This window comes from Ahaetulla prasina, chromosome 1 (assembly GCF_028640845.1).
Source record: "Ahaetulla prasina isolate Xishuangbanna chromosome 1, ASM2864084v1, whole genome shotgun sequence".
Lineage (NCBI taxonomy): Eukaryota > Metazoa > Chordata > Lepidosauria > Squamata > Colubridae > Ahaetulla > Ahaetulla prasina.
The window spans coordinates 358595350-358613671 of record NC_080539.1 but is presented as its reverse complement, the minus strand read 5'-3'; the positions used below and the strand labels follow the sequence as shown (position 1 = coordinate 358613671).

Genomic DNA, 18322 nt, shown 5'->3' with positions numbered 1-18322 from the left:
TGCAAGCTAGTTGCCTCAAATGCACAGTTTACAGTAGGGTTCGTGCCCCTGTGAGAATCTAACACCTGATGATCTGAGGTGGAGCTGAGGCAGTGCTGTTAGCGCTGGAGAGGGGTTGCAAATACATTTTGCTCACCCACCCCTCACCTCCAAGTGTGCTGCCCAATTCCTAACAAGACACGGACCAATACCCATCCATAGCTCAGGTGTTGGCAACTTCCATCGTAGATGATATTTGAGCAGTCATGTTAGCCTTTCCCAATTGTTTTCATCAGCTTGACAGTGCACTTATTGGATTTAAATATCAATCCTCTGTTCTCCAAGATTTGATGTTGTAATATCTACCTCTGTTTCTGCAGGGCTGATGGCCGAAGGTGGTCACTTGCATCATTGCCCTCCTCCGGCTATGGGACCAACACCCCCAGCTCTACTGTTTCAGTAAGTAGCGTGGAGTAAATCTAGTATCTTATTAATCGGCAGATTGTGTGGTAAAGTGAGTCAGATTTGTATTTTCTAGTCTAGGAAATCTAAGAATTATCAATGTAGTTCACATAAAAAGCAGGAGACAGAGAAAGGGCGAGCTACATGAAGTCTATTAAGACAGACCCTTCTTTGGAGATGGGGTGAATGGCACCTAGCAATGTTTTCCATCTTGTTTTCCTGGAAATATTCATTTCATCCCTACTTTCTTAAGGTGGGAATTAACCTGGTTTGCTAGAATTTTTTTAAGTTGGTGCTATTGAACTGTTCTTATTTCTGCTTTAACTAGCAGTCTCAAGTCTTTGCTAGAAATGTATCAGCATCAAAAATATGGCTAAACATGTAATTCCAAAGAAAATTTGGTTCTGTGGCTTGGTCACTGTAATAGGAACACAAACTTGTAATTTAAACTCTCAGTGGCTTTTTAAAAAACACTGCCAGGCTAAGAGGATATTGAAAGAGGCCTAGAAGTTGCTTGCAGAAGTGCTGGTGGTCGAGATAAAGAGGCCCCGTAGAAACCAAGGCTTAGACGTATGCAAACTTTACAGTTGCCAGAGTTAACATAGGAAGAGCTTATCTTCCTATGAAAGGAAGTGGCTTTTTCACTTTATTTTTTAAATACCTCATTTCCCCCTCCCTCAGTTTTTCCAGCTGCCTGTTTATTCGGAGACTCTTCTGCGGATATTAAAATATTCCATGATGGTGTCTCAGAACAAGGGTTACTCACCTTCCTTCTCATGTTGGTCTATCATCTTTTTCTTCTTCTCTTGTCCAGTCATCGTCTTCCTCCTCTCAGGAGCGTCTCCACCAACTGCCCTACCAACCTACCCCTGATGAACTGCACTTCCTTTCAAAGCACTTCCGCAGCACCGAAAGCGTTCCAGGAGAAGACGGCCGCAACTCGCCATATTTTCGTCCTCGGTCCCGGAGCTTGAGGTATTCTTGGCTTTGGATGGGGTTCTCTTCTTTTAGATGGTTCAGAATGACACCTCTAATGAAAGTAGGAGAAGGCTCTACAGCTGGTCCTCACTTAATGTTTGGTCACTTAGCAACTGTTCAATGTTGCGATGGATAAGTACAAAACGTACTTACGACTTGATTCCAGAGTTCCAGTGGCAGCATTTGCCAATCAGCTCACCTTTACTCTTTGGTTGCAACATTCCAAAGTCACGTGACATGATTTACTGTGATTTTTAGAGCAAAAAATGCCAATAGGTATGCATTGATTGTCTTCATGTTCACTGCGTTTGCTTGTCATCTGCCACTTTTGCTTTATAAATAAACTGTGTTTATTTTTACAACTGCAGCAAAAAAGGGTAATCCAATTGGGCCAAGGATGCCTCAACTTATGACCATCATAACTTACAATAGAAATTCTGGGCTCCATTGCAGATGCAAATCAAGAATTACCTGTATTAAGTGGATTGCACAGGAAGGATTTATGCAGGGATAACATAGCCATTCTTAGCAAACATCTTAAAGGTTCACTCATTTTACCTCTTACAAGGCATCCATTTTGCATCTGAACTTTCTAACCCTGATTTTTTTTTAAAAAAAGTGAACCTACCTTGAACTGCACTTTTTTCTCTCCTGCTCCAATGTTGCAGAAGGAGAACAATCACTTGCTTCCTAAGAATTTTTTTTTTATTTGAGATACTGTCTATTTCCTCACCTAGATTGGGCAATAAATCACTGATTGGGCAATTTATGACATAACTGGACTCCTCCGCTTGACTTGGCAGAAAACTGTCAAACGGGGCACTAGATTAGAATCTCTTAAATAAGAATAGAGTAAAGCCTTACCTAGAGTGGGTGGCCCTCTGCTAGCACAAAGCTGGAGAAGGCTCAGTCTCCGGTATTTAAACTGGAGGCTGTCTTCCTCTCAATAGCAATAGCACTTAGACTTAGATGCAGCTTTATAGTGCTTTACAGCTCCCTTTAAGCGGTTTACAGAGTCAGCCTATTGCCCCCAACAATTTGGGTCCTCATTTTACCCACTTCGAAAGGATGAAAAGCTGAGTCAACCTTGAGCCTAGTGAGATTCGAACTGCCAGATTGCAGGCAGCCGGCAGTCAGCAGAAGTAGCCTGCAGTACTGCACTCTTTATTTATTTATTTATTTATTTATTTGATTTCTATACCGCCCTTCTCCCGAAGGATTCAGGGCGGTGTACAGGCAAAAATAAAACAAACAGTGCAATATATAATTTAAAATGCAATTAAAAGACTTATTTTAAAATTGGCCTGAAAATTAAAATATACAGTGAGCTAAAAACCCCATTTAAAATTAGTTAATAAGAATTTTAAAAAATTTGATAAAATTCAATTTAGGACAGCCCCGCGCGAATAAAAAGATGTGTCTTCAGTTTGCGACGGAATTTCCGAAGGTCAGGTATTTGGCGTAAACCCGGGGGAAGTTCGTTCCAGAGTGTGGGAGCCCCCACAGAGAAGGCCCTTCCCCTGGGGGCCGCCAGCCGACATTGCTTGGCGGACGGCACCCTGAGAAGTTCCTCTCTGTGAGAGCGTACGGGTCGGTGGGAGGCATGTGGTAACAGCAGGCGGTCCCGTAAGTACCCAGGCCCTAAGCTCTAACCACTGCGCCACCTTGGCTCATCAAAATAACATAAGTGAAAACTGTTGTCCAAAGAGGAGGGGCAAGCATTTGTACCTGGATTTCAATATAGATAATGTTGTGACCCAGGCCCAAATAGGTAGTAGGAAACTCAGTCAGTTCAAAAACAAACAAACTTTATTAGAACAGCTGAGAATTAACTCTTTCTCAGCGTAATCCAATCTAAAACAAAGCAAATTCTTCGTAACACAATTCTTCAGTCTTATCACCAACCTTGGTCTAATTAGGCAAACTGCCAAAGGCTTTTCTTGGCAAAAGTTCAAAAGCAAAAGACACCGACAAGAAATAAATGCTGCAAGACAAGGAGCAATTCTATCAACATTGTTTTCCGGCAAAGAGCCCAAACGCTGGTGCTGGTCTTTTAAGCCTTATGGGAGGGGCCAATCATCTCTTGGCCCTACTCCCGAGTCGTCCTCTTTGCTTTAGTTGCTCTTGCCTTCTGGCAGCTCTTCTCATGCGTGCATTAGGAACAGGCTCCTCCTGTTCCTCAGCCTCACTACTGTCTGACTCTGTTGCCAACTCCACAGGCTGCTGGCGGACCACAACAGATAAAAGCTTGTATTTGATACCCAGTAGCTGCTGGAATTCTTATGTAATGTCTGGTAGCCTTGAAGCTGAGTGGTATTTTTATATGATGGACATCTCTGCCCTGACCATCACTGGTTCTCACCTTGCCTGCGTCGTTTTACCAGAGATTGAACCAGGGATGTTCATCATGCAGAACAAATATTCTAGTAGCTCCCTTGTGCTTCTTACAATCCACAACTGACTTCTTTAATTAACAACAGCTCTGCTGTTTGAACAACCATAAATCACATCCATTTGAAAGAATCATCCTTGGATTCCTTTTTAGTCATGGCTTGGCCAGACTCCAATGCTGAGCCATTGGGGAGCATTTTAGGGAAGGAGGAAGCAAAACCAGGCAACGCGGTTTTCTCTTTCTTCTGATTGCAATGGTTTAAGCTAGTCACTACATAAAGGTACATAAAGACTTACTAGTTAGATTATTGTCCGTCTGCAGCCCTGACGCATTCAAAAGATGAGAACCGTGGCTGAAAGCAAGAAATTTTGGGGAAATGTGAGATCTTGAGCATTACTAAGGCTGTCTTCCTCTCAATAGCAATAGCACTTAGACTTAGATGCAGCTTTATAGTGCTTTACAGCTCCCTTTAAGCGGTTTACAGAGTCAGCCTATTGCCCCCAACAATTTGGGTCCTCATTTTACCTCTTACAAGGCATCCATTTTGCATCTGAACTTTCTAACCCTGATTTTTTTTATTTGAGATACTGTCTATTTCCTCACCTAGATTGGGCAATAAATCACTGATTGGGCAATAAATCACTGATTGGGCAATAAATCACTGATTGGGCAATAAATCACTGATTGGGCAATAAATCACTGATTGGGCAATTTATGACATAACTGGACTCCTCCGCTTGACTTGGCAGAAAACTGTCAAACGGGGCACTAGATTAGAATCTCTTAAATAAGAATAGAGTAAAGCCTTACCTAGAGTGGGTGGCCCCTGCTAGTACAAAGCTGCTCAGTCTCCGTATTTAAACTGGAGGCTGTCTTCCTCTCAATAGCAATAGCACTTAGACTTAGATGCAGCTTTATAGTGCTTTACAGCTCCCTTTAAGCGGTTTACAGAGTCAGCCTATTGCCCCCAACAATTTGGGTCCTCATTTTGCCTCTTACAAGGCATCCATTTTGCATCTGAACTTTCTAACCCTGTTTTTTTTTTTAAAAAAGTGAACCTACCTTGAACTGCACTTTTTTCTCTCCTGCTCCAATATTGCAGAAGGAGAACAATCACTTGCTTCCTAAGAATTTTTTTTTAATTTGAGACACTGTCTATTTCCTCACCTAGATTGAGCAATAAATCACTGATTGGGCAATTTATGACATAACTGGACTCCTCCGCTTGACTTGGCAGAAAACTGTCAGACGGGGCACTAGATTAGAATCTCTTAAATAAGAGTAGAGTAAAGCCTTACCTAGAGTGGGTGGCCCCCTGCTAGTACAAAGCTGCTCAGTCTCCGGTATTTAAACTGGAGGCTGTCTTCCTCTCAATAGCAATAGCACTTAGACTTAGATGCAGCTTTATAGTGCTTTACAGCTCCCTTTAAGCGGTTTACAGAGTCAGCCTATTGCCCCCAACAATTTGGGTCCTCATTTTACCCACTTCGAAAGGATGAAAAGCTGAGTCAACCTTGAGCCTAGTGAGATTCGAACTGCCAGATTGCAGGCAGCCGGCAGTCAGCAGAAGTAGCCTGCAGTACTGCACTCTTTATTTATTTATTTATTTATTTATTTGATTTCTATACCGCCCTTCTCCCGAAGGATTCAGGGCGGTGTACAGGCAAAAATAAAACAAACAGTGCAATATATAATTTAAAATGCAATTAAAAGACTTATTTTAAAATTGGCCTGAAAATTAAAATATACAGTGAGCTAAAAACCCCATTTAAAATTAGTTAATAAGAATTTTAAAAAATTTGATAAAATTCAATTTAGGACAGCCCCGCGCGAATAAAAAGATGTGTCTTCAGTTTGCGACGGAATTTCCGAAGGTCAGGTATTTGGCGTAAACCCGGGGGAAGTTCGTTCCAGAGTGTGGGAGCCCCCACAGAGAAGGCCCTTCCCCTGGGGGCCGCCAGCCGACATTGCTTGGCGGACGGCACCCTGAGAAGTTCCTCTCTGTGAGAGCGTACGGGTCGGTGGGAGGCATGTGGTAACAGCAGGCGGTCCCGTAAGTACCCAGGCCCTAAGCTCTAACCACTGCGCCACCTTGGCTCATCAAAATAACGTAAGTGGAAACTGTTGTCCAAAGAGGAGGGGCAAGCATTTGTGCCTGGATTTCAGTATAGATAATGTTGTGACCCAGGCCCAAGTAGGTAGTAGGAAACTCAGTCAGTTCAAAAACAAACAAACTTTATTAGAGCAACTGAGAATTAACTCTTTCTCAGCGTAATCCAAACTAAAACAAAGCAAATTCTTTGTAACACAATTCTTCAGTCTTTATCACCAACCTTGGTCTAATTAGGCAAACTACCAAAGGCTTTTCTTGGCAAAAGTTCAAAAGCAAAGACGCCGACAAGAAATAAATGCTGCAAGACAAGGAGCAAGGCTATATCAACGTTGTTTTCCGGCAAAGAGCCCAAACGCTGGTGCTGGTCTTTTAAGCCTTATGGGAGGGGCCAATCATCTCTTGGCCCTACTCCCGAGTCGTCCTCTTTGCTTTAGTTGCTCTTGCCTTCTGGCAGCTCTTCTCATGCGTGCATTAGGAACAGGCTCCTCCTGTTCCTCTGCCTCACTACTGTCAGCCTCTGGAGGCTCCGGAGTCCACACATCACCCCCAGATGGCTCTGGCCCCACCTCTGCCTCCGATGCAGAGCCTTCATCCGGGCCTTCCCCAGCCTCCAGGACTGGCCCATGTTCTTCCTCAGCCTCATCACTGTCTGACTCTGTTGCCAACTCCACAGGCTGCTGGCGGACCACAACAGATAACAGCTTGCATTTGATACCCGGTAGCTGCTGGAATTCTTAAGTAATGTCTGGTAGTCTTGAAGCTGAGTGGTACTTTTATATGATGGACATCTCTGCCCTGACCATCACTGGTTCTCACCTTGCCTGCGTCGTTTTACCAGAGATTGAACCAGGGATGTTCATCATGCAGAACAAATATTCTAGTAGCTCCCTTGTGCTTCTTACAATCCACAACTGACTTCTTTAATTAACAACAATTCTGCTGTTTGAACAACCATAAATCACATCCATTTGAAAGAATCATCCTTGGATTCCTTTTTAGTCATGGCTTGGCCAGATTCCAATGCTGAGCCATTGGGGTGCATTTTAGGGAAGGAGGAAGCAAAACCAGGCAACGCGGTTTTCTCTTTCTTCTGATTGCAATGGTTTAAGCTAGTCACTACATAAAGGTACATAAAGACTTACTAGTTAGATTATTGTCCGTCTGCAGCCCTGACGCATTCAAAAGATGAGAACCGTGGCTGAAAGCAAGAAATTTTGGGGAAATGTGAGATCTTGAGCATTACTAAGGCTGTCTTCTACTTCCTGATTCCTGCCTTGCTTGAGTTCTTAGGACATGTCCTCAGCAGTTGCCTCTTCTTTTCACAGCCCTGGGCGGACAAGTGGGATCTTTGACAATGAGGTGGTGATGATGAATCATGTATACAAGGAGAGATTTCCAAAGGTAAGACTCTGTTAAGAACCGAGCAGGGGAATTTTCTTTTATCTCTTAGAATTAATGAAACATAGACCCACAGGTTTAGCTTAGAACAGGGTCAGCAACCTGTGGTTCTTCCACCCCTCTGCTGCGGCTCCCTGTCACTCAAAATATACATCATAACCACCAATGTTCGACACCCATCGGCACGCAATTTATTGAGCTTTATAACCCCTGGTAGGCCAACCATGGATAAATCCAAGAAAAGAAAAGTTTCAGAACATTTAATTCAACCACATATGCTAGTTTTGTGGCCACTCAAGAAATAGTCAGGCACAGGAAGGGTTTTGTGGCTCCCGGTGTTTTCTGATCCAAATGGCTCTTTTAGTGTTTAAGGTTGCAGACCCCTGTCTTAGAATAATCTGTAAACCTTGCTAAAATCTAGATCCAGCACTGTGGCTCCACATCCCATGGCACTGAAAGGAAATAAATTATATATAATTGTATTTTAAAAAGCGTTGGGTATGATAGTCATAGTACTGTGCTTCTATGGCTTTCATCTCTTTTCCTGTTGTTGGGAGTTTTGTAGAAATTTAAGAACCATAACCTTGTTGGAGTAAAGCATGTTTTAATGAGAGAAAGACAAATGAAAACCGTCCAAAGGAAAGACATTTCACTGTTTTGGTGCCTCCGGCAACACATTTCAGAAGGAACCGTTTGGCACTTCATTTCCTTCTCTTGCAGTTCATGTTTATTTTTACAAGTAGCTTGCATGAATGTTGGAAGGATGCAAGAGAAACAAAGAAATGGAGCAGGAATTTATTTATTTATTTATTTATTTTATTTATTTATTTATTTATTATTTAAATTTTTATACCGCCCTTCTCCCGAAGGACTCAGGGCGGTTTACAGCCAGATAAAATAAACATTCCTATTACAAAATAAATACTATTAAAATACCACTAAAAAACTTATTCAATTTGGCCACAATTAAAATTTAGCAAATAATAAAACCCATTAAAAACCCATTAAAAACCCATCGATAAAACCCAATTAAAAACCCATAAAAAGCTAACCCAGTCCAGCGCAAATAAATAAGTGAGTTTTAAGCTCATGAAAGGTTCGGAGGTCCGGAAGTTGGCGAAGTCCTGGGGAGTTCGTTCCAGAGGCGGGAGCCCCCACAGAGAAGGCCCTTCCTGGGTGTCGCCAGGCGACACTGTCGCGCCGGCGGCACCCGAGGAGTCCCTCTCTGTGAGGCGCAGGTCGGTGAGAGGTATTCGGTAGCAGCAGGCGGTCCCGTAAGTAACCCGGCCCTATGCCATGGGCGCTTTAAAGGCGTTCACCAATACCTTGAAGCGCACCGGAAGGCCACAGGTAGCCAGTGCAGCCTCGCAGGATAGGTGTCACTCGGGAGCCACGAGGGCTCCCTCTATCACCAGCAGCTGCATTCTGGACCAACTGCAGCCTCCGGATGCCCTTCAAGGGAGCCCCATGTAGAGAGCATTGCAGTAGTCCAGGCGAGGCGTCACAAGGCGTGAGTGACTGTGCACAAGGCATCCCGGTCTAGAAAGGCGCAACTGGCGCACCAGGCGAACCTGGTGGAAAGCTCTCCTGGAGCGGCCGTCAAATGATCATCAAATGACAGCCGAGCATGCAGGAGAACGCTCAGATTGCGCACCATCTCCATCGGGGCCAATGACTCGCTCCCGACAATCAGCCGCGGACTCAGCTGACTGTACCGGGATGCCGGCATCCACAGCCACTCCGTCTTGGAGGGATTGAGCTTGAGCCTGTTTCTCCCCATCCAGACCCGTACGGCTTCTAAACACCGGGACAGCACTTCAATAGCTTCATTGGGGTGGCCCGGTGTGGAAAAGTACAGCTGGGTGTCATCAGCGTACAGCTGGTACCTCACACCGAAGCCACTGATGATCTCACCCAGCGGCTTCACATAGATGTTGAACAGAAGGCGAGAGAATCGGCCCTGCGGCACCCACAAGTGAGGTGCCGCGGGTCGACCTCTGCCCGTCAACACCGTCTGCGACCGGTCGGAGAGATAGGAGGAGAACCACCGATAAACGGTGCCCCCCACTCCCAATCCCTCCAACCGGCGCAGCAGGATACCATGGTCGATGGTATCGAAAGCCGCTGAGAGGTCTAATAGGACCAGGGCAGAGGAATAACCCCTATCCCTGGCCCTCCAGAGATCATCCACCAACGCGACCAAAGCCGTCTCAGTGCTGTAACCGGGTCGGAAGCCGGACTGGAACGGGTCCAGATAGACAGTTTCCTCCAGGTGCAGGGGAAAGGATTTGCTCATCAGCCTTTTAGTTCTTCTGAGACGGGGTCATCTTAACACTGAAAATTGTACGTGGATCCCAACTGAAGCTTCTGGGTCACACGGTCACCCTCTGCTTTTCTCCCTCTTTCCCCTCCCTTCAAAGGCCACTGCCCAGATGGAAGAGCGCCTGGCAGAGACAATTGCTGCTTTCTCGCCCAGTAGCATCCTGCCTTTGGCTGATGGTGTACTGGGATTCATCCACCACCAGATCATTGAACTAGCCCGTGACTGTCTCAACAAATCCCAAGGGGCCCTCATTACCTCCCGCTATTTTATTGAACTGCAGGAGAAGCTGGAGAAAATGCTAAGAGATGTGAGTATCTTGGTTGTTTCCCCACTGACCCAGACTTCTCTGGTGAGATTTTCTCTATAATGCTTATGAGTTCTTCATCATGCTCTCTGCCAGGCTCAGGAGCGTTCCGAGAGTGAAGAACTGCACTTCATTGAACAGTTGGTCCGTAAATTACTGATCATCATTTCCCGGCCAGCTCGGCTGCTGGAGTGCTTGGTAAGGATGAAGCTGACTTATCTGCTATATTCAGCCTAAACTGGATGGGAAAGGACAACGGGTTACAGGATCGCCATCATCCCCTGGAGCAGGGGTCACCAACCTTTCGGACCTCAGGGACCACAAAATTCATAATTTTAAATCCCACGGAGCAGTAATATGATTTTTTTAAAACAGATAAATAGTATTTAGTGCAATATAAAAAATAACTTCTGCGGACCACCAAAATTTTCTCACAGACCACTAGTGGTCCGTGGACCACTGGTTGGTGACCACTGTTCTAGAGTCAAACTCATGATGTCACGTTGCTGTCACATGATGTATCACAACGTGTTTTCCCTTCGCAGAGCTGGGGTGGGTCTGTGTGTGACGCATCTGGCCTGTGGGCCACCACTTTGACACCCCTGCTCTAGAGCAAGAACAAGCTTTGACAGATCATTTTGCTGCAGAAACTCTCATGTAGACCCCAAAGCTCTGTGTGGTAAGGCTGAGGGTGAATGTGAACTGAAGCTTCCGCCTGATCCCTGTGAGTCAGATTGAAGATCTGTTGTCAAGTAATCGATCATTTGACAATGGCCAGCCAGATCTCCCTAGAATTGTGGTGGTGAACCTATGGCATGCGTGCCAGAGGTGGCCCGCAGAGCCCTCTCTGTGGGCATGCAAGCTGTCGCCCCAGCTCAACTCCACCACACATGTGTGTGCCCTCCTGCCGTCCAGCTGGTCTTTGGGTCTCTGCCAGGCATGCTCAGGGGGCAGGGGGCATGCGGGGGTCTGCGTGCACATGCGGGGGGGTTGGCTGCGTGTGCAGGGCCGCATACAGTGCATTTTGGGGGAGGTGCATGTGCACACACTTTGGGCACTTGGTCCAGAAAAGGTTAGCCATCACTGCCCTAAAACAAGGGTCTCCAAACTTGGTAACTTTAAGACGTGTAGATTTCAACTCCCAGAATTCCTCAGCCAGCCATGCTTGCTGGGGAATACTGGGAGTTGAAGTCCACAAGTCTTAAAAGTTGCCAAGTTTGCAGAACCCCTACTCTGGAAGGTTACAAGCAAATCGAAAAGGTAACAGCCTTGCTTTTCTTCTCTTACTGAAACCATGATTTGTTACTAAAAAGCTGGAAGATCCATGTAGACTTCATGGAGATTTGATTGATCTATTCTGCAATTTGAGAATGCAGCCCCACTCTGTAAGTCCCTAAAACAGTTCCTGGAGCCTTCTGAAACCGAGCTAAAATTAAACATGCGTGATTCCAGCCATTTTTCTAAAATTTAAATTTTGAGCACCCCTTAGCCTTTCTGAATTTAACATACTCTGGCTGACTATCCTTAAAAAACAGTGCTAAATGTACAGTAGATGTGTTATCTTAGTTTGCTTCCCGCCTACACTTGTGTTTTAACTTCTTTTAGTAAAAAGGATGAAACACATACATTGAATTGGAGAGGCTATCACTGGCTATTAATAATAATAGCTAACGGAGCCCTCGTGTCTACTTTTGGATGTTTGTTGCTGCTGCCAATGTTTGCAAGACAATGTGTGCAAGATGGATCCTTGGTGAGAATTCATTGGGGCCAGTACATAATTACAAGCAGGCTGGAATATGGGAATGGAAGCTTTCTTGGAACTGAAAATACCTCCGTTTCCCGTGATGGCACCAGGAGACGACAGCTTGAGTTTTCCAGATGGCTCAGAGTTGAGATGAGTGATGGTTCTAGGCAGGGTTTATTCAGCAGAGACAGGGAAATTTTAATCTTTGGTATTTATAGATAAGCTTTTGTCTTCTGATTTCTGAGCCAAGGAAGCTGCTGCTTCCTGTGTCGTGGCGTTGTTCCTGCTGTGGCTCTGTCTGCATCCCAGAATTGAGTGCAAGAGAAAAAAAATTATTTGGTCTTCTCAAAGTGCATGGCATTATTACAGATTAGGTTTCAGAGTTTATTGGCTTTCATGAAAGGGGACCATCCTGGATTGTTAACAGTAACAGTCCCTAAATGTGAGAGGTCCAGGCAGAAAGGAGAATTCTTGTGATTTATTTTAGGCCTGCTCATTTCCATCGCCTTTGGTTTGTTGTGGAGGAAGACGTTTGTTTTAATTTCATTCATTTTTAATACTTTTAAGTTGCTACGCCTTATTATGAAAAAGCTCATTGTTTTCTATTTTCTCCGCTTCCTCTCCCTTCTCTGGCTTCCAGGAGTTTGACCCAGAAGAATTTTATCACCTCCTGGAGGCTGCCGAAGGTCATGCAAAAGTGGGACAAGGCATCAAAACAGACATTCCACGTTACATTATCAGTCAACTGGGACTCACCAAAGACCCTCTGGAGGGTGAGGGGGAAAAAAAGAGGTTTTCTAGTTTGAACAGAGCTATACAGAGTTTATATGTAAATCACTTGGAATTAGTTTTTGGAACGCCGCAGTATATAAAAATGGGATGAAATAAATAGTCCAGTGATATCTGCTTTGTATGTATCACTTGGGCTTTGCTGCAGGCAACATCTTTAATTTAATTTGATCTAAATACTAGACCAACATTGAAGCAGTAAACAATGCCCCATTCAAGGAACTATCAACTCAGACAAACAATCTGAGCAATGTAAGCAACAGTCTAATCAAAGAGCCACTGAGACCATTCCCACCAATACTGACAGGGCAAGCCACTTGTCTATAAACCAAGCCCAACCCCACTCCCTTCCAGCACTGATGATGTTACCTAGTTTGGTAATGAAATGTCTGCAAGAAAATAGTCAAGTTCAGAGAGCCTGCCAAGGACCTCACCGTTGATTTAAATCCCAGATAATGGAAAGAATTCTGCCAATCAGAAAAAAGCAAGATTGTTGTGGCCATCAAAAAGAAGACCACAAAAGCAAGGAAGGCAGATGGGAAACAGATCAAGTGTCATTTTTCATTTCAATTGTGCTTCTCTTTCTTCCCCAGAAATTGTGCAGTTTGATCAAGTTGACTGCCCTTCCCCAGCAGGCCCAGAGCAGCAAGATGAACTTCCTGAGGTAAAATTATGTTCTTCCCTTTCTGGTCTGTTGCAAGGCATTTCTCTAAAGCTGCATGTTGAGAAATTCAGACAGCTTTAAGATGTGTACACATCAGTTCCCAGAATTCTCCAGCCACCTCACTGGGGAATCCTGGGAGTTAAAAAAGTTCCCAAAGTTGAGAAAAACATTACTCTAGACCAGGGGTGTCAAACTCGATTTCATTGAGGACCATATCATGGTTGTGTTTGACCTCGGGGGGGGGGTGTCGGGGTCAGGGTGGGTGTGGCCAGGGTGGGTGTGGCCAGCTTGACATCACTCGTGTCGGGGATGCCTGTGGCAGCCTGAGCGCTCTGCCAACAAAAATGGGTTCCCAAGCTCCGTTTTTGGCTGCAACAGACTCCCGCAACCCTCTGCGAGTGAAAATGGAGCTCAGGAGGGCCGTATGCAGCCCTCCCAAACTCCGTTTTTGCTGGCAGAGGCAATGTGGGGCCAGTGCTTCACTGTTTCCGGGTTAACCCCGTGAGCCAGATCTAAGCACACCGCCGGTCAGAACCGGCTCCCGGGCCTTGAGTTTGACACCCCTGCTTTAGACTGAAATTCCTAATATCAACTCAAGATTGATATTTTATTTCATTTACTGTTAATTTATTATTTTTCTTTTCTCATTAAAAAAATACTTAACATTAAGGACTCACATTGTCCCAAGTAAAGATCATGATACTGGATCCATCTGCTGGCAAAACAAAGAGACACAGAATCAACCTACCCAACAAAGTGGGTTTACTAGTTAGCCACTTTACCTAGTTGTATAATTACCTAGTTGGGTAATGAAACATTGGTAAGAAACACCAAGCTCAGAGAACACCTAGGTTTCCAAAGTTCAACCCTGAGCTACACAAATTCTCTTCCAGAGTGGCTTCATGGGTGGGGAAAAAGAGCACAGGAGTTTGAACTTTGATTTCAATATAAATAGGATTGATATTTGATGTGTATTAGTCATTGGAATTCTTTCATGGCACTTCTTCAGCCTTCCTACAATAAATCTACTTATCATTTGGGTATCCTTGAAGGCCTGTTTATCAATACAGGTATTCCTCGACTTACGAACACAGTTTTGCCCCAAAATTCTGTTGTTAAGTGAGACATTTGTTAAGTGAGTTTTGCCCCATTTTACAGCCTTTGTTGCCACAGTCATTAAGTGAATTGCTGTAGCTGATAAGTTAGTAACACAGCTGATAAGTGAATCTGACTTCCCCATCGATTTTGCTTGTCAAACGGTTGCAAAAGGTGATCACATGACCTTGGGACACAGCAATGGTCATAAATTTGAACTAGCTGCCAAGCATCTGAATTTTGATCACACAATGTTACAAAAGTCGAAAGTATAAAAAATGGCCATGTCACTTTTTTCAGTGCTGTTGTAACTTTGAACGGTTACTAAATTGACTGTGTAAATCCAGGATTACCTGTATCCAGTTCAGCTTGCCATCATCATTTAAAATAGTTCAGTAATCACTCATTGAAATATTAATAGGAAGGTCTTCTTTGAGATCATACTGCCTCTGTCAGGCACAAAAATTGCAGCATAGAAAATTTATTCAGGCCTATATCCAAGAATTCGGTCAACTAAGATTCAATGCTGAATTGGCGCCAGATAAGGATCAATGGAATTCAGAAGAGTTGGATTTGGAGCGCTTGTGGGAACGCAAGGACTCTAAACTAACAATGCATTTAACTCTGCCCCCCCCAATCTATGTCTGCTCTTCTCCTACATCCTCCTAGGGCTGGTGGGAGCTGTGTTTGGTCCCCAGACTGGTTCTAATCCCCACCCCCACCCCAGAGATAGGATTTTGAGCTCTTTGATACAGTATTTCTTTAGACTCCCAGTTAACTCTTTTGTTCTTCCATCATAAAAAACAATTGCTATCAACCTGCCTTCCATTGAGAACCTGTAAACTGCATGAGTCAAAAAGAGGGCTGTGAAAATATTTACAGACCCCTCGCATCTTGGACATAAATTGTTTTAACTCCTACCCTCAAAAAGATGCTATAGAGCACTGCACACCAGAACAACTAGACACAAGAACAGTTTCTTCTCAAACGCCATCACGCTGCTAAACAAATAATTCCCTCAACACTGTCAAACTATTTACTAAATCTGCACTACTATTAATCTTCTCATTGTTCCCATCACCCATCTCCTTCCACTTACGACTGTAATCTTGTTGCTGGTATCCTTACGATTTATATTGACTGTTTCCTAATAGGATTTGATTGCTTATTTGTACCCTATGACTATCATTAAGTTTTGTAGTCTTGATGAATATATCTTTTCTTTTATGTACACTGACAGCATGTGCACCAAGACAAATTCCTTGTGTGTCCAATCACACTTGGCCAATAAAAAATTATATTCTATTCTACTCTATATTGGAATAAATGAGGGTGTGTGTTTTTCCTTATAGTCTTGTATGCTACTTATTACAGAAAAGCAAGCCACAAATCATGTTAATCGCTCAATAGATGTCATTCTTTCTGTAGACTGCAAGTAAGAGGTGTTCCCTTTCACTTTCCCTTTCTCTTGCAGAACCAGTCTTCTACCCCCATTCCTCGGAGGAAGCCCCGTGAAAGCGATTTTGAAACTATCAAGTTGATCAGCAATGGGGCTTATGGGTGAGTAGGCTCAGCCTTCCCCTTTTGCTCTAAGACCAAAACTCTTAGAAAAACACTGTGCAAAAAAAGGAAAAGGACAAAGAATTGTACCAGTGAGAAAGTTAGGTGACTTTCTACTTCACTGAAAGGGTTATCAATTGCAAAAAAAAAAAAAATTGCACGAGGTGGTCTTCAACTTACAGCCCCAAATGGGACCAGAATTTCCATTGCTAAACAAGGCAGTTGTTAAGGGAGTCATATCTGATTTTACAAGCTTCTTGCCATTGTGGCTAAGCAAATCACTACGGTTGTTAAGCGAATCTCATGGCCATTAAATGAATCCATCTTCCCCGTTCACTTTACTTGTCGGAAGGCAGCTGGGCAGGTCACAAATGGCTATCACATGATCCTGGGATGCTGCAGCTGGTACATGTCCATTGGCAAGCACCCAAATTTTAATAATGTGACCATGGGGATGCTACAATGGTTGTTAAGTAAATGGTGGTTGGATATTGAAGGCTAATTCTGCTGACTGCCAGCAGTTCGATCCTTGGGACTGGTTTCACTGCTTATAGCAGTCTTTTACAACTTGGTGCTCTCTAGATTGACGTTCCCATAATTTATAAATAGCATAACTAGATGTTTGCTGGCTGGTTAGCTAGCTGGAGGATTGTTAAAAGTGTAGAATTGCAAGCAAATTCTGCTGACTGCCAGTCGTTCGATTCTTACCAGCTCATGTTTGACTCAGCCCTCCATCCTTCCAAGAACGGTAAAATGAGGACCCAGATTGTTGGGAGCAATATGCTGACTCTGTAAACCTCTTAGAGAGGGCTGTAAAAGCACTGTGAAGCATATCCAGGTAGTCTTCGACTTACAACAGTGACCATTCAAACTTAAAACAGCACTGAAAAAATTGACTTATGACCATTTTTTTCAAAGTTACAACCTTTGCAGCATCCCCACAATCATGTGATCAAAATGCAGATGCTTGGGAACATGTTCATATTTATGACAGTTGAAGTGTCCCAGAGTCGTGTGATAACTTTTTGCAACCTTCTGACAAGCAATGTCAAGTGGGTAGCCAGATTCACTTAACAACCGGATTAGTAACTTATCAACTGCAGTGATTCACTTGACAACGGTGGCAAGAAAGGTCGTAAAATGGGACAAAACTCACTTAACAAATGTCTCACTTAACAACAGCAATTTTGGGCTCAATTGTCATAAGTCAAGGATTGCCTGTGTAAATCTAAGTACTATTGCTAAGTGTGAGGACCACTCATAAGTCATCTTTTTCAATACTGTTGTATTGTCAAGGACTACTTGTATTCAAATTACCATATTTTTCAAAGTATAAGACGCACCGGAGTATAAAACACACGTTAGTTTTTGGGGAGGAAAATAAGAAAAAAGCTGATTGGCAGGTGGATTGGCCTCCTGGAATACCCCCAATCAGCTATTCCCAGAGGTGAATTTTAGCAACAGGTTTTTTGGTTGTGAGCTCTGTGCCTTGTTTTTTTTGGCTTTTTTTTCCCTGCCTCTGAAACTCTGTTTCAGAAAAAACTTTTTTCCTTGCCTCTGAAAGCCTCCAAAACAGAACTTCAGAAAAAAAGCCTCTGAAGCTCTGTTTGGGAGCTTCTTTTCTGAAGCTTTATTTGGGGGCTATTTTTCTGAAGCTGTGTTTGGGGCTTCTTTTCTGAAGCTCCATTTTGGGCTTTTTTTTTTTCTCTTTTGGTTTTTTTTTTTGCTAAGCTCCATTTCTGATGCTTTTTTCAGCCTCTGAAACTTCTGTTTGAGAAGTTGGGAGGGGCTACATTCAGAGTATAAGACACACCCAGATTTTCACCCTCTTTTTTTGGGGAAAAAAGGTGTGTCTTATACTCCAAAAAATACGGTAATCCTCATTACGGCCGTGGTGAACTGAGACAGTCGCTATCTATCAGCCTCGTCTACATCAAGGCTCTGCCAAGAGGACTAAACAATGAGTAGAAAACATCAAGATGTTCCCGTCTTCCGAAGTTGCCCAATAGTTCTCCATGTTCCTTTAGGGCCGTGTATCTGGTGCGGCACAAGGAGACTCGCCAACGTTTTGCCATCAAGAAGATTAACAAGCAGAACCTGGTGTTACGCAACCAGATCCAGCAAGTCTTTGTGGAACGCGACATCCTGACCTTTGCGGAGAACCCTTTTGTGGTCAGCATGTTCTGCTCCTTCGAAACCAGGTGTCACCTCTGCATGGTCATGGAGTATGTGGAAGGTGAGGTTGCACAAGGACGTATCTTGAAGGGCGTGGGTGGAAATGGAGCAACCAAGATCTCTTGGAAAGAACAGCTGGTCTGCAGTGGAAGAAATCCCGGGTCTCTCTAAAGCGGGGTGTCCAACCTTAGTAACTTTTTCCGGGCAATTTTTTTTTAATTTTCCATAAAAATTCCCACAATTTGACCAGTGTACAGTACAATCACTTATCCAACAATCGATCCTATACTCAGATTATGCTCAATCAGGCCTACTCGGCCGCCACTCCCTTCCTTAATCCTTCCTA

At 43.8% G+C, this 18322-nt stretch overlaps 1 protein-coding gene across 5 annotated transcripts in view; it reads left to right on the top strand.

Annotated features, from left to right (window-relative positions):
- Nucleotides 1–18322, top strand: part of MAST3 (microtubule associated serine/threonine kinase 3) — a 90510-nt gene that overhangs the window by 43917 nt on the left and 28271 nt on the right. For 4 of the 5 annotated variants that reach the window (XM_058163228.1, XM_058163226.1, XM_058163227.1 and 1 more), the window contains 9 exons: nucleotides 360–438; nucleotides 1256–1416; nucleotides 7250–7325; nucleotides 9743–9952; nucleotides 10046–10147; nucleotides 12334–12466; nucleotides 13076–13146; nucleotides 15716–15801; nucleotides 17829–18037. In XM_058163228.1, coding sequence (XP_058019211.1) covers nucleotides 360–438; nucleotides 1256–1416; nucleotides 7250–7325; nucleotides 9743–9952; nucleotides 10046–10147; nucleotides 12334–12466; nucleotides 13076–13146; nucleotides 15716–15801; nucleotides 17829–18037 — 1127 coding nt within the window. Of the gene's footprint in view, nucleotides 1–359; nucleotides 439–1255; nucleotides 1417–7249; nucleotides 7326–9742; nucleotides 9953–10045; nucleotides 10148–12333; nucleotides 12467–13075; nucleotides 13147–15715; nucleotides 15802–17828; nucleotides 18038–18322 lie in introns of those variants that run through there. The other variant, XM_058163230.1, reaches the window with a different exon arrangement.